At 47.7% G+C, this 15,622-nt stretch overlaps 1 protein-coding gene across 1 annotated transcript in view; it reads left to right on the top strand.

The window, feature by feature from the left end:
- Nucleotides 1-15,351, top strand: part of cacna1ib (calcium voltage-gated channel subunit alpha1 Ib) — a gene marked incomplete at both ends in the record, with an annotated part of 100,208 nt that extends 84,857 nt beyond the window's left edge. Inside the window, 8 exons of the mRNA XM_079279330.1 lie at nt 2,450-2,528; nt 2,971-3,092; nt 3,472-3,924; nt 8,928-9,071; nt 10,088-10,207; nt 11,705-11,879; nt 13,214-13,404; nt 14,707-15,351. Coding sequence (XP_079135456.1) covers nt 2,450-2,528; nt 2,971-3,092; nt 3,472-3,924; nt 8,928-9,071; nt 10,088-10,207; nt 11,705-11,879; nt 13,214-13,404; nt 14,707-15,351 — 1,929 coding nt within the window. The remainder of the gene's footprint in view (nt 1-2,449; nt 2,529-2,970; nt 3,093-3,471; nt 3,925-8,927; nt 9,072-10,087; nt 10,208-11,704; nt 11,880-13,213; nt 13,405-14,706) is intronic.
- Nucleotides 15,352-15,622: the final 271 nt, after the last annotated feature.

Genomic DNA, 15,622 nt, shown 5'->3' with positions numbered 1-15,622 from the left:
TGCGTCTGTGCAGCCAGACCTTCCTGGAGCCCTCTGGGTCTCTGTGCACAGATACACACTCGGAGCTCAACATCCCGCTTCAGCTGTGCCTCAAATCAATCAACCATCCCGTTTCCATCCACTTGAACTGGTTTTCCTCACAGTCCCTGGAACACTGGAGGCAGAGCCGTGCACATCATCACACACTTATTACAAACGAATTAAGAGGACGTCAAAGAAGACTGTAAATCACCAGCTCTGCTCTGAAAACACAGTCCAGACAAAGATGTTCCCCCTGTGATGTTTTAATGACAGTCTCACGTCATAGATTCAAATCTCCTCCCTCGTTAGGAGGCGATGACACATTGTAAAGGTAAATAAAGCCGCTGCCGCTTGATGGCAAGCATGTGTTACTATGGACTGTAAGAAGTGGACGTAGTCAGCGTGACGTCTCTCTTTGCTTTGTGGACTCTTTTTTGGAAGACTCGAGTTGGGCGATTTCGCCCTCGTCATAAGGCTGACGCCATGTTGATGTTTTTTGCAACCAGTGAACAGGAAGTGAGCACATCTGGACTGAGGAGGAGTGACGTAGAGACGCCGTATACGTCTCTGGTAGAGACCTGTCAATCACAGTAGCCCCGCCCTAAAGCATCCCCTGCTTTATGGTCTGTGTGACTCTAAATGGACCATAATGTACTAAATGAACATCATGCTGTATTGAAGAAGACTTGAAACTAGAGATTGAGACATAAACTCATGTTTACAATGTTTACTGAGGTAATAAATCAAGAGAGAAGTAGAGTCATTTTCTATAGACTTCTATACAACCAGAGGAGTCGCCCCCTGGTGGACACTAGAGAGAATGCAGCTTTAACACGTGAAGCATCGGCTTCACTCGCTAGAACCGGAGGTTGCTGCCTGATTGTTACCTTTTTACTGTAGAAAAGAGACTCGTATGCCTGTACTTCCCATTTTTGGAAATAACATCCACTATGAATTGTAGATAATTACTTCAGTGGACTGTGAGTAGGTCCAGTGAGAAGCTGCCTCTGAGTGGCTTTGCTTTGTATTTGTTATGAATGATAAGAAACTTTAAACTGTGTAAAGATGTTTCCCTGGTCACTGGAACCTTCCTACGTATCGTATTTCTTGTCTTTCCTTGAAGTGGTTGTTGGTGAAACGCAGTCGGAGGATCCTCTTTCACCACCGATGTTGCCGTTGGATGTTGTTCTTTCTCTGGAGTTGGTGTGTGATGAGCCTCAGTGTGTCGGCGTGAAAACAGAAAAATGCATCTCACCGCCGATAGCTGACTCATGGCTTCATTAGTCTCAACCCAGAAACGTAGTTATTCAGCAAACAGACGTAGAAGTTGAAGGATCAGTGCAGCGGTTTGATCCTCGCTGTGGAAAGCAGAAGGTTTAACAACCCAAGGCCGCTGTAACTGCGTTTCCCACGAGCTTCTGCTGCCTGGTTGCCAGCTCTCATGCTCCCACAGCACCCAGCAATCTGTTCCTCACACCACAGCGTCCGTCTCCCCGTGGTGAGCTTCCCCTCTCTGCTGGAGGGATCCAAAGACATCAGACGGGCTTACATTACCAGCTACGAGCCGCCTCGGGCCGGCTCGTTGCTTTCAATATCCGCCAGGAAACATGGACACGCACGAGTGGGGAGAGAACAGAAAGCGTTTCCCGGGCGTTGCCTCGCTCTCCACGGTTCCCAACTCCACCCCTCCCTCGTGAAGTCTCCTCTTTCCCCCGCGCCGCCGGCTCCTCCAATACACACTACACGTCTTATTCGGTGCTAATCCAGCCTGTTTATTTGCTCATATAATAGAATTCACAGGCGTGTGTACACAAGCACCTCATTGCCTTCCGTGTGAGGTGACTTAGCTGATGGCATTCTGCTCAGTGCCTGCTGTCGCACCCCAGGGAGTCATTTACACGTGTGCATTGCGGACGCATCCCTCTCTGGGAGAAGGTTTCCTCCACACGGATGGATTCATGCCGTGATTCGAGGCGGGGGGGTTTGTTGGTGTTGCTTACGTTGCGTGTTTGTGTGCTAACCTCCAGTTCTGATTCGATGAAATGTCTGCAGGATCCGGAGTGTTCCTGTTCAGTTTCATGACCTTTAAGCCCACAAAAACAAACATTGAAACCCAGCGCATTAAAAATGCACGAGCATCCAACTCCACATCAGCTGTTGTCATATTTATCGGAGAGCTGAGGCCTTCTGCCGCTTTACTGGTGTCATGTGTAACATCCTCAATGAAACCGGCCTTTTCTCAGCTGTTAGTGCATTACATTAACATCTCGTTAATACGCTGACAGAGCGTAAAGATGCAGGAATGATTTACCTACACACCCACATACCTACCTGTAGAAGAACCCCTGCTCAGCAGAAACATCACTTAGAACCGATAACAAGGAGTTGCTTCCACTGATGTGTGTGTGTGTGTGTGTGTGTGTGACAGGTGGGGAACCTCGGCCTGCTCTTCATGTTGCTGTTCTTCATCTACGCGGCTCTGGGAGTGGAGCTGTTTGGAGAGCTGGGTGAGTCTGCTCCACAGCGACGTGTCGCCGATCACCGGCTGTTCTCATTCAGAACGCAACGTACAACCCACATGATCTCTTCAACCAATCAATCAACCAAAGAATTCAAATAGTTGTGTTCAGTGTGCTTCCTCAAGGTTACACGCACCTGATTTACGTTTGTTTTTATTCCAATTTGACTCTGATGCCACATAATATTTGCACGACTAAAGGCTCAGCAGTGTGTGCCGTCCTTTGTTCTTCCATGTGAGCTCTGGCTCAGCTCTAATTGATGAACAGATACAAACACCGAAACGCAACACAGCAAAGCTTCTTCACCAAAGAAACTAATTCACAGCTGTGATTTTTCAGAAAACCTTCATATAATTTCCGACGCGACCAAAGGTTGACTCTCTTCCCCTCCTCGTCTCCTCGTCTCCTCTCTCCTCGTGTCTTCTCCTAGTGTGTAACACTGACTACCCCTGTGAAGGGATGAGCCGACATGCCACCTTTGAGAACTTTGGAATGGCCTTCCTCACACTCTTCCAGGTCTCCACCGGCGACAACTGGAACGGCATCATGAAGGTACTTCAGTTTACTGCTCACCGTCTCTACCCGCGGTCGATGAGGGTCAATCAGAAGGGGGGGGGCAGCTATTTGCCATCGGGCCCCTGACACTTTGGGCCCCTTGCCCTTTAGAATCATTCAGTGATCCGTCCATGCGTGTGTGATGCCACATTCCTGTCATACAGGTGGCAGTGACCTGCAGATAAAGTATCAATGCTCAAACAAAGGTAGAAAAGAAGACCGAGTCCACCCGTTAAACGTTTCTTCACCTCTCAACGCTCTCTGAACTCTTACTTTTCCTCCCTTTTGTCCACCCACCATGCCCTGTCTCCCCCATGAACCCTCCCACCTCCCACCATACCCTGTCTCCCCCATGAACCCTCCCACCTCCCACCAGGACACCCTGAGGGACTGCCCGCTGGGTCACGCGGCCACCGACTACGGCTGCCACGCCGGACTGCAGTTCATCTCCCCGCTGTACTTCGTGTCCTTCGTGCTCACGGCTCAGTTCGTGCTGATCAACGTGGTGGTCGCCGTGCTCATGAAGCACCTGGACGACTCCAACAAGGAGGCGCAGGAGGACGCCGAGATGGACGCCGAGATCGAGCTGGAGCTGGCTCAGGGGGGCCTCTGCTGCATGATGGGGGGCATCGGCGCCGTCGCGAGCGGGTCCGGCACGGGCGGAGCAGCGTCCGGTGCCATTACGCCGGGGACGACGGGGGGGCCGAGTGGCGGGGTGATGGCGCTGCTACGAGATGGAGGAGGAGGAGGAGGAGGCGGAGGAAGAGGAGGCGGAGCGGCTCACGATGAACACACCCACCACCGATGCCGGCTCTACTCTCCCGCTCAGGTGAGTGGACTTCCACACATCACTGCTGATGCAGCCTCACCTCCTCTCTTAAGGAGGCGGCGTTCAACAGGTTAAGAGGAGTTTGTGCCGTGAAGAAAGTTTGTTGAATCTGACAGGAAAAAAAAGTGGGAGCTGAGAATAAAACATTCTTTTTCCGAATTGGCCCTTTGGAATCTGTGGACCTGTTGTGATGGACAATTATACACACGTAGTTGTTCCTGGTTATTTCCAGACTGGTTATTCTCCACCATTCTAAAAACACCAGGGGGGGGGGGGGGGGGGTGACGGTGCTGGCTCTCATCATTCAGCTCCCTGATTGGCTGCATCTCAAACAACAAGTCGGTACAAGCGACATCTATAATCACACTCGCCTGAAACATTACAGCACCTGCAGCTGAGAGCGGGCGTTTTCAGAAGTAGACGCTGGCTGAGGCAGAAAGAAAGAAACAAGTAAACAAACAAACAAACAAACAGGCAGAAATAAAAGCGGTGGAGACATCGGGAGATGGAGAGAGGGAACAATAGAACAAATCTCAATTTAGATTTGAGAACAGCACGAAGGAGAAAGAAGAAGTGAGCCGTTGGTACGTTGGAGGGAAAGTGAGCGAGAGATCTGCAGCAGGTGAATTAACCAGTGAGTGAGTGAGTGAGTGAGTGAGTGAGTGAAGGTGTTAGTGAGTGAGTGAGTGAAGGTGTTAGTGAGTGAGTGAGTGAAGGTGTTAGTGAGTGAGTGAGTGAAGGTGTGAGTGAGTGAGTGAAGGTGTTAGTGAGTGAGTGAGTGAAGGTGTTAGTGAGTGAGTGAAGGTGTTAGTGAGTGAGTGAGTGAAGGTGTTAGTGAGTGAGTGAGTGAAGGTGTTAGTGAGTGAGTGAGTGAAGGTGTTCGTGAGTGAGTGAAGGAGTGAGTGAGTGATGGTGTGTTAGCTTAGTTAGTGTTAGGGCAGGTTAGTGTTTGGGCAGGTTAGTGTTTGGGCAGGTTAGTGTTTGGGCAGGTTAGTGTTAGGGCAGGTTAGTGTTTGGGCAGGTTAGTGTTTGGGCAGGTTAGTGTTAGGGCAGGTTAGTGTTTGGGCAGGTTAGTGTTTGGGCAGGTTAGTGTTAGGGCAGGTTAGTGTTTGGGCAGGTAACTACTTAGTTAGGTTGAGACAACACAACTACTTAGTTAGATTTAGACAACTAAACTACTTAGTTAGGTTGAGACAAGGCCCCCGGCTCAGCCAATCAATCAGGCTGCCTCACCCCTCGCTGTATATCTCCCCCACACTCAAGACAGTGTGTGTGTGTGTGTGTGTGTTGCACATCAGTGGGTGCTGCCAAGGTCTGGCTATCGACCGCGGTGGCCCTCTTCACCTCTCCGGGAGGGAAGGAGTTGGGAACAGAAGGCACCGGAGGGAGTTTAAACATGAGACAGAAACCAGACTCGCATAAACAAATCATATTGAAAATATGCAAGACAAGAATTTCTCATTGAGACGTTAAAGGAGGCGATAAAAGAGACGATCGGTACATTTTTAAAGTGTTACGGTGAGAAACTAAAACAAAAGCAAAGTGTTTGATTCTGCTATTCCTCTTCCATCACGTTCAGGAGTTTATTTTACTGTAAATGTTCCTTAATTCTCTAAAAATTCACCGTTACATAATGCCTCATTTGCATATTTAAACTTAACATTTCAGAAAACAATAAATACAATAAATACTTTTTTTATAAAGGGATCACGCAATTAATGACAGTGACGTTTCTCGGCCCCTCTGGCTCGGCTTGAAGCGGGCAGAAGCCTTCGATCTCTGTTTGTCTCCCGGCTGAGAGTAACACCGGCTCTAACAGATGCTGTTACTTGTCGTCAGGACAGATGTTGTGCAAAGCTAAGTAAGGAAAGAGTGAGAGGAAGGAGAGGAGTCGATCTCAAGCAGGTGAGAAAGATGTCGTGTTTTCTATCAAACTCGTAGCTTTAAATTGGAGAATATCTGACAGATGACAAAGAGGGAAAACCAGTCTACCAGGTATCATGTTTGTGGCAGCGACGGTTCTTAATGAATTGTGACAACGGAGGCAACAATGTAAAGGATTAGTGCGCTGCCCGTTCTGAGCTCATGCCAGTTCCTAATAATCAGATCTTCTTGGCTCCGTGTAACTTCTGCTTGCAGCTCATCGCTGCAGCTCGCATCCAGCATCCAGCATCCAACATCCAAGCATCCAGCATCCCAGCATCTAGAATCCTAGCATCTAGCATCCAGCATCTAGAATCCTAGCATCCAGCATCTAGAATCCTAGCATCTAGCATCCAGCATCTAGAATCCTAGCATCCAGCATCTAGCATCCAAGCATCCAGCATCTAGAATCCTAGCATCTAGCATCCAGCATCTAGAATCCTAGCATCCAGCATCTAGCATCCAAGCATCCAGCATCTAGAATCCTAGCATCTAGCATCCAGCATCTAGAATCCTAGCATCCAGCATCTAGCATCCAAGCATCCAGCATCTAGAATCCTAGAATCCTAGCATCCAGCATCTACAATCCTAGCATCCAGCATCTAGAATCCTAGCATCCAAGCATCCAACATCCAGCATCCAAGCATCCAGCATCTAGAATCCTAGCATCCAGCATCTAGAATCCTAGCATCCAGCATGCAGCATCTAGAATCCTAGCATCCAGCATCTAGCATCCAAGCATCCAGCATCTAGAATCCCAGCATCCAGCATCTAGAATCCTAGTATCCAGCATCTAGAATCCCAGCATTCAGCATCTAGAATCCTAGCATCCAGCATCTAGCATCCAAGCATCCAACATCCAGCATCTAGCATCCAAGAATCCAACATCCAGCATCCAAGCATCCACCATCTAGCATCCATCATCCAGCATCTAGAATCCTAGCATCCAGCATCTAGAATCCTAGCATCCAACATCCAGCATCTAGCGTCCAGCATCCAGCATCTAGAATCCTAGCATCCAGCATCTAGAATCCTAGCATCCAACATCCAGCATCTAGCATCCAAGAATCCAGCATCTAGAATCCTAGCATCCAGCATCCAGCATCTAGAATCCTAGCATCCAGCATCCAGCATCTAGAATCCTAGCATCCAGCATCTAGAATCCTAGCATCCAGCATCTAGAATCCTAGCATCCAGCATCTAGAATCCTAGCATCCAGCATCCAGCATCTAGAATCCTAGCATCCAGCATCTAGAATCCTAGCATCCAGCATCCAGCATCTAGAATCCTAGCATCCAGCATCCAGCATCCAAGGGCAAAAGTGAACTGACTTCAATGCACTAACAGCCAAAGTCAGAGTTCATGTGAATGAGGAGGAGGCTGAGAGGCGGGGCTAAAGGAGGCGCTAGTGTGCTCGCTCTATGGGCTCAGTGATGCAGAAGATCCGCGTAACGTTATATTCACAAGTCGGGTCTTTTTTTTCTTGGTTTCTTTTGCAACCGATAAACAGAAGAGACCATTAGGACTGAGGAGTGACGTAGAGAGAGACCTGTCGATCACTGTGTAGCCCCGCCCCTAAAGCATATATATATGTATATATATATATATATATATGCACATGCATCAACAGCACAGTATGGCTGCCCACCAATGTTCCCTCTAATTTTTCATGTGTCTGGGCATACACACAAGCTCCCTGAGCACACTGAGGACCACTGTGAGCAACGTCAGATGTGCACGCTGTGGCCACACACCAGTATCACACCTGTTCAAAACCTTGGATCATAGCAAGTTACATGGCTTATTAAAAGAATCAAATTACAGCAGCAATTTTCACTAGTTTACTTTTAATATAAGTGATTTGACAAACTTTAAAGGAAAAAGACAAAAATCTTGTTGTTCATGAGATGTGTAGTATGTTTTATGTGACAGTCCTGCTTGGCCATGGGAAGAGTCTTGCTTTGGCCTGTGTGAGGTCCTGTTCTGGAAGAAATTATACATATACACCTTTCAGACATAACATTTTGTTCACATTAAAACACATTCACATTTTGCACAATGACGTGTGCTGTAGCTTGTGTTACAGTGTAAATTCCTGTAACTCTGTCTGTAAAATATGTAATTACTCAGTTTTTTATTATCATTTCTACTACCCATAAATTATCTAGTAGTAACATAATTTAATGATTAATATCCATAAGTAAAAAATCTTAATAAATGTCACTAGAATATGCACAAATCTGACTTAAATTGTACCTTATTTTTCACGTCTGTCCTTCTCACTTCTCCAATGGTTGTACACTTTGTCCAGGTTGATGGCTTCGTCTGCTTCTTGCTTTGACTTTATGTGCATCAGCTGGTCCAAATGTGCCACTTCAAGACGATTTCTGGATGCTGTTTTGATACGATTCATTAAACTGAATCCTCTTTCACAATCTGCACTGGAAGCTTAAAAGAACCACATTTCTTTTTTCCAATGGCTTGGTGAGTGGATGTGTCGCTGCCCGTTCGTTTCGCCATGATAAGGAGTTAGCATTTGCGTCTCGTAACTCCGCCGCACTGTTGTTAGCTAGCTAACCTGCACGGCGCGAATGGGCAGGGCAATAGTGTTAATGCTATGATTGGCTGCGTAGCGTAAGTGAACCGAATCGTATCATTGGCTGGACACCTGTCACTCACTGAGTTACGTTGCAAAATAGTACAGAAAACAAAATTATTATTATTATTATTATTATTATTATTGGTTTAATTGATTAGATAAGATTAGGACTAATATTAGATATTAATTAATACGTTTATGTTGAATTTTATTTTATGCGCTGCATAGATTTTCTTGTGCGCTGAGAATGTGCGAGCAGTGCGCGATTGCTCAAGCGCGCAGCTTAGAGGGAACATTGCTGCCCACCATAATCATATAATGTCTTCTCTGGAGCTCTAATCAAAGCTGCTCGCTTGTTCTTTGTGCTCATTAGAAACAGGCCAAAGGTCAATACTTGTGTGTGTGTGTGTGTGTGTGTGTGTGTGTGTGTGTGTGTGTGTGTGTGTGTGTGTGTGTGTGTGTGTGTGTGTGTGTGTTGCAGGAGAGCCGGTGGCTGGACAGTGTGTCTCTGCTGATTAAGGACTCGTTGGAAGGGGACATGATTGACAACCTGTCCGGTTCAGTTTTCCACCATTACTGCTCGCCTCCTCCTGTCTGCAGGGACTGCAAGGGTCACCCACAAGAGGTGAGCGGGGTCACACACACACACACACACACATCACTTCATCTTCTTTCATTCTAGCGAGCAAAGCTCTGGTTTCTAGTTAACTTTACTCAGAGACCAGTGGGTTGCATCAAAGTGTTCAATCAGACAAAGTCTGCTTCATCTGGAGCGAGTGTAATCATGTCTGTGTGTAATAATAATATAACACAGAACCGTCATTACCATCAGAACATTTAGTGCAGAATAACAAAATCATGCAACTTCAATTTCTTTCATAATTTACTTTAAAAATTGTCGAACAATGGAATCTATAGATACAACTTTTAAAGTAAAATGAAATCTCATGAACGTGTGGAGCGCTACTGAACCGCATAGCAACAGTGAGAGAAACGCTCTGTGGCCCTCAGTCAGTATAAGATCAGACTCCTCAGGGGATCCTCTTCATCTTCCATCTCTTCACCTTGTTGAGTTCATTTCTCTAGAACACGATATTTGTTCCTACGTCAGAGTAACTTTCCCCCGACAGAGAGCCGGTGTTCTGCAGAGACGCAGCACATCAAGAGAAGCACTCGTCCACACCGCTCAGAGCTGTGGCCTCTCCTGTATTCAGTCAACCTGTTCTACGCAGAACTTGTTCTTTGCTGTTCTGGGCTCAGAACGGCAACTCAACAGCTGGACAGGTGTTCTGCTTCCCTCTCATCTTCAGAATGATGAAGAATCACTGATGATGAAGAATCACTGAATCAAACTTTAGTTGTGTTTCACACGTACAATGCACGGATTTATCCATAAGTTACCATTACATAATGCCTCATTTGCATATCTAAACATAACATTACAGAACACTTGTAATATAAACTGTAATTGTAGAAAGTGTAAACATGGAGAGTTTAGTATTTGTGTTTGGTGTGTTGATAGTATGTTGTGAGATGAAGACATTCCCTCTTCTTCTTTTCTTCACTTTGACTCAGTAGCAGTGGTGACATCACTTCCTGTTAGAGGGACACGTGACTGGTTTCTGTGTGTTTGCGGGACAGATCCAGCTGGCGGAGGTGGAGCAGGCGTCTCTGATGTCGGAGCAGCTGTCGGACAAGTCGTCGTCTCCGGCGCTGCCCGATGACCTGAGCCTGGACGAACACAGCAGCTACCAGATGCTGGTGAGAGAGCGCCGGGCACGCTCGCGCATGCACGCACACGCACGCACACACACACACACACACACGCACACACACACACACACGCACACACACACACACACACACCATCCATCATCCTTTTCACTTTAAGTGGAATTGTACTGAGGGAATATGATCCTATTGGGTTGTGGTTATTGTGTCCAAATTATAAATATCATGCAAACAGGAGTTAAACGTACGCAGTTGCTTGATGAAGTTACGGTCAACATGTGGAGAACTTCTGAAACAGTTTATTGCATTAAACATCCATTTTGTTGTTCTCATTTTGAGTTTGCATACATTTTGCCGTGTGAAAAAGGAAAGGTTTGGTGTAAAATCAGAGCTTTAGGATGAACTGCTCGGCCGACTTTCTCTTTGACGCTGAAGCTGCTTTGTTCACGCTCGCGGCGCAGCGTGAGCCTCTGCAGACGGCGAGCGAGTATTTACGGAGGGCTTAAAAACCAAATGAACTGAAGAATCAAAAGACAGCAAGTGTAACTCAGATATGACCATAAACCAACCTCCACTGGAGAGAGGAGGGATTATGATGCTCTACAAGCTCATATCTCATATTCATGGTCGACTTTATTACCTTCATATAAACCCTGTAAACAAAGAAGTCCAGAATTAAATGTGTTATAAAGAAACAAAGGCTGAACATCCTGTAAACTCTTTGATTTGACTGCTAAATATTCACTCACATGTCGATTTTGAACACTTCCTGTTTCTAAATCATCTACAGTTGTCGGGATTATACAAAGAAGAACAATTTGTTTTTAAACAGTGTTTTTATCCGTCAACTCTTCGTCACGTGACGGCCTCGCGCCGGCTTCACGACAGCGATTACAGACTAAGCTCCTCCCGTCACACACACACACACACACACACACACACACACACACACACACACACTTTAGGGAGTCAGTGCTCATGTCATCCTCCATCTTGCTAATCATCTTTAATTACTATTTACATGCTTAACCGCCTGATTAAAACACCTGCCTCCCTCCGTGCTCTTGACAGGGGCATGCTGGGATGTGTGTGTGTGTGTGTGTGTGTGTGTGTGTGTGTGTGTGTGTGTGTGTGTGTGTGTGTGTGTGTGTGTGTGTGTGTGTGTGTGTGTGTGTGAGCGAGCATGTGTTTCATATCTTCATCTTCCCATGAACACTTGGCTCTCGGCTCACAGCGGTTCCGCCCGGCCTGTTTCATCACTCGGTGAAGGCTTTCTTGCCACCACAGCACATGTTTAATCAGACCGCAGACGGATAAAGAAAGGGACATGAAAGAGGAGCGTCTTTTGAAAACTGGAAGCAAATTGTTGTCACATTTCCACGATGACGAGGCTTCGGGTTGATATACGTGCTGCTCCGGTAAACACCGGTGCTGCTGGATGTCACGCTCATTCTCTTTGTCTCTTCCTAATCGCTCCTCCATCTCACAATTCCTCTCCCCTGCTCTCTTCCCATCACGCTCCCACAGAGGGGCAGCGGTGACTCCCATAGTTCGGAAGAGTTGCCCATCCGGGGGGGCTACGGGGGGCTCCGTCCCTCCAGCTCAGGAAGCGAGGAGGTGGTCCAGGACTCGTTGGAGGTGGGCGTCCATCCTCCGCTGAATAGTCCCTCGCTGGAGCGGCAGAGCCCGGCTCTTTGCACAGGTACCCGAGTCCACAGGATCCACCCATCTAAGACACCGTGTAGTTAGACCTGTCACCCAGAGCGAATGAGTGTGGAAGTAACGTGGCCCTGAAATCAACAAGTTACACAAACAGGCAAGAAATCAACAAGTTACACAAACAGGCAAGAAATCAACAAGTTACACAAACAGGCAAGAAATCAACAAGTTACACAAACAGGCAAGAAATCAACAAGTTACACCTACGTGACAAAACAGGCAGCTCTCATGTCAATCAGCGTGTAGCCCCGCCCTAAAGCATCCCTGCTTTATGGTCTGTGTGACTCTAAATGGACCATAATGTACTAAATGAACATCATGCTGTATTGAAGAAGACTTGAAACTAGAGATTGAGACATAAACTCATGTTTACAATGTTTACTGAGGTAATAAATCAAGAGAGAAGTAGAGTCATTTTCTATAGACTTCTATACAACCAGAGGAGTCGCCCCCTGGTGGCCACTAGAGAGAATGCAGCTTTAACACGTGAAGCATCGGCTTCACTCGGCAGAACTGCCGTCTGGTATTAACAGTCCGACTATGGACGTCCACAACTGGCGCTCGAGGAGAACCTGGAGCGTCCTAAGAAGAGGCGTTTCCCTTCTGGAGCCGACACACAAGGACGTCTCTCATGCTCCACGCTGATTGGCTTCCAGTGAAGCAAAGTGACGGATGTGGACGGCGGGAATCGCGGACACATCGATGCTGATGAACGACGTGTTACGGTATGCCGACGGCGCTCCGCCTCCCGGAACGTGGGAACAGATGGAGCGATGCGAGGCGAAGTCAAAGCAGGGGGAACGTTCCACAGCAGACACGATGCCGTGAAGACCTGGACCAGCTGTTTACGTCGAGATGTTTGTGTTTACTCGTCGTAAACAAAGGAGCTGTTGCAGCTAAAGCAGTCGAGAACAGAGAGCCGGAGCCGTGATCGATCCCCATGAACACTGTAGCTGAGTGTGTTGGTTCTTGCGTTGCGGTGCTTAAAAAGAGAACTCGCAAATAAATTAGCGATGACGATATTAGCGCGATAGCTCTGCAAATTGTATGAATGAATAAATAAATAAATGCCATTATTGAAATGAATCATTCACTTTGTTTCTTATGCGTCTTGGTCTCTCGAGAGATGAATGTGGATATGAGAGGATTTTAGAGGCACTGGATTATTTATAGTATTATAAGTGTATTATAATCAATATTTCATTTGATTAATATTAGTGAATATATGGGGTCACCCCTGAAGATAATCCACTGAAATCAACTTCAATATGATTGTTGTTACTGCCGACGCTGTATGGAACTAAAACCTCTTTGCAGATGGAGATGGAGGAAGTTGCGGCGGCGGCTCTTCGCCCGTCTTCCACCTGCCAGCAGACTTCTTCCACCCGGCCGCCGCGGCTCATCCGGGGAGTCCCGGGAACGGCCCCGGAGACGGGGGGCCGTCCAGGCTGCCCTCCTGGGCCTCCCTCCGCTCACCCGGAGCCCCCAGCAGGCCCCTGAGCTCCCAGGTATTACTGATGGATGGAGGAGCAAATACGGTTCAGAGGGTTACGGGAAACACACGAAGCTTTGCAGTCGCTGAGCTGCAACTTGTTGTGAGAAAGCGATGCTCTACCGTTGTGTTCAAATGATTGAGCTATAATTAGAGCTATGACCTCCTCCGTAGTGACTCTAACACTGTTGGCTTCTGCACGAAAACACAAACGAGGAAGGAGAAAGCTCCTTATTCCACTTCTTGTCCGCATGTATCCATGGAGACGTGTTTGGTTGGTTCAGCTCGTGCTCCGCTGCTCCACTGATGCTCTGCAGCTCTCGGCGCTGAGCTCTGAGCCGACTCGGTGCACAGACGCTGTTCTGGTCTCGCGCTCTGTCCCCTGTTCTTGTATCTCCTTTATGTCCTTGCGTCTTCCTCTGGTCTTCCTCTACGCCTCTCCTCCCTGTCCTCTTATCTTTCACTTCTTTTGTTCTTCTTCTGCCAATCCCTCCTTTTGCTCCTTTTCTCCTCCCCTCCCCTGTGGTCTTGTGTACTGAGGGTGCAGGGATTAGGAACAATGACTGACAACCTCCTGCTCATGTAACATTGGCACTGACACAATGCTGGATGACACATTGGGTGGGCTGCACCAATAAGACAAACTTCAAAACCAGGGATTTTTATTTTACAAAACCATAAACTATTTCAACTGACAAAAGAAGCGTTGGACAGATTCAGCATGCAGATTGCATTTTGCTTGATTTGACCTTTTCTTAAATTTGTGTTTGATCAAACACAGACTTTGATTGAAACCTCTCGTGTTGCACCTTAAAGCGACGAGCATGCACGAAGGTGTCTGTCGTGTGTTTCCGGCGAAACGCCACAAAGCAAACTCCACAACGCACGGAAGCATTTTAATGAACTTTAAACTCATATTCACGGATACACTTTGATATCCTGTTAACAATTTGATCGGGCTGACATAATATTGAGATCTCCTACTTTTAAAGCATTTAAAAACCAATTGGTCGTCTTTCTAATTTATTATTTGACCTCCTACAACAGGTGATGAAATAGGTTAGTGGGCACCTAGTTCGTCAAAAGATAAAAAGTTAAATGAATTGCTCAGGTTGTATTTTTGGGAGGTTTTGGCAAATTTGTTTTGAGATATGAAACACATTTTATTAATCCAGGATTTAATTAAAGTTATGCAACAAAGATGGGGTTTATTTACAACCTGCTCAGTCATTTCAAACAAAGTGTATCTGAACTATTACTGATGAATAATCCTTTGCCTTCTGGTTATTTTCTCCCCACCTCCCTCCTCTGTGTGCAGCACCCGTCCCGCAGTGACTCCTCGCTGGCCACGGGCAGTTCAGAGGGCAGCCTGCAGACCACTCTGGAGGAAGGGCTGAGCTTCAGCGTGTCCCCGCCTCGAGGTCTGGATCTCCCCGTGCCTCTCCTCTGCCCTCTCCCCGGCACGCGCCCTCAGGGACCGGGCGCCGGAGACCAGGACCACCTTTTACTAAAGAGACGCAGCGCGTTCACCCTCCAAGCCACCAGGGGGCACCAGAGGAGCCAGAGCAGCAGCGGCGGCGGCGGCAGCACCAGCCCCGGTTACCCCCGGCAGGACTCCATGGACCCTTCGGACGAGGACGTGGGCACGGGGACGGGGACGGGCGGGGACGGCAGCCGCCGCACCCTCAACAGCGAACACTTGTCGGAGACGCTGAACAGCCTCTCGCTGACGTCGCTGCTCGCCCCGGGCTCTCTGGCGCCCCCGGCGGTGAAGAAATGTAACAGCGCGGGCTCGCTGGACCAAAGCAGCCTATCGGCCCGCAGCAAAGACGGACGCCACCTCTGCGGCATCGACGCCCGCGGTCACTTGTCCAACCCCTGGACGGAGGGACGAGCGAGAGGCGATGAGGAGGAGGACGAGGACAGTGACATCACAGACACAAGCTCCAGGAAGAACAGATGAAAGAACACTTGTTGCCTCTCTGTAGTGGAACTCTTTAACCATTCGAACAGAACAGGAAAGAGACTTTGACTACATGTCTGTTCTGGCTGGGATCAGTCATTCCTCAGAAGAACACAGCTGCTTCTGAGTTTTGACGTCCCCTCTTTCCCCCACAGGTTGTGAAAGGACTCGACGTTAATGTCAGCGGGGCTCAGCCTTTTAGCATCACCGGGATTCAGCCTTGACAGATGTGGCAGGCCTGCGCTTTACATTCGAGGCAGAATATTTGGAA

This window comes from Melanostigma gelatinosum (assembly GCF_949748355.1).
Source record: "Melanostigma gelatinosum genome assembly, chromosome: 11".
NCBI lineage: Eukaryota > Metazoa > Chordata > Actinopteri > Perciformes > Zoarcidae > Melanostigma > Melanostigma gelatinosum.
The sequence above is the reverse complement of the archived record's forward strand: the minus strand, read 5'-3'. Positions and strand labels throughout refer to the sequence as shown.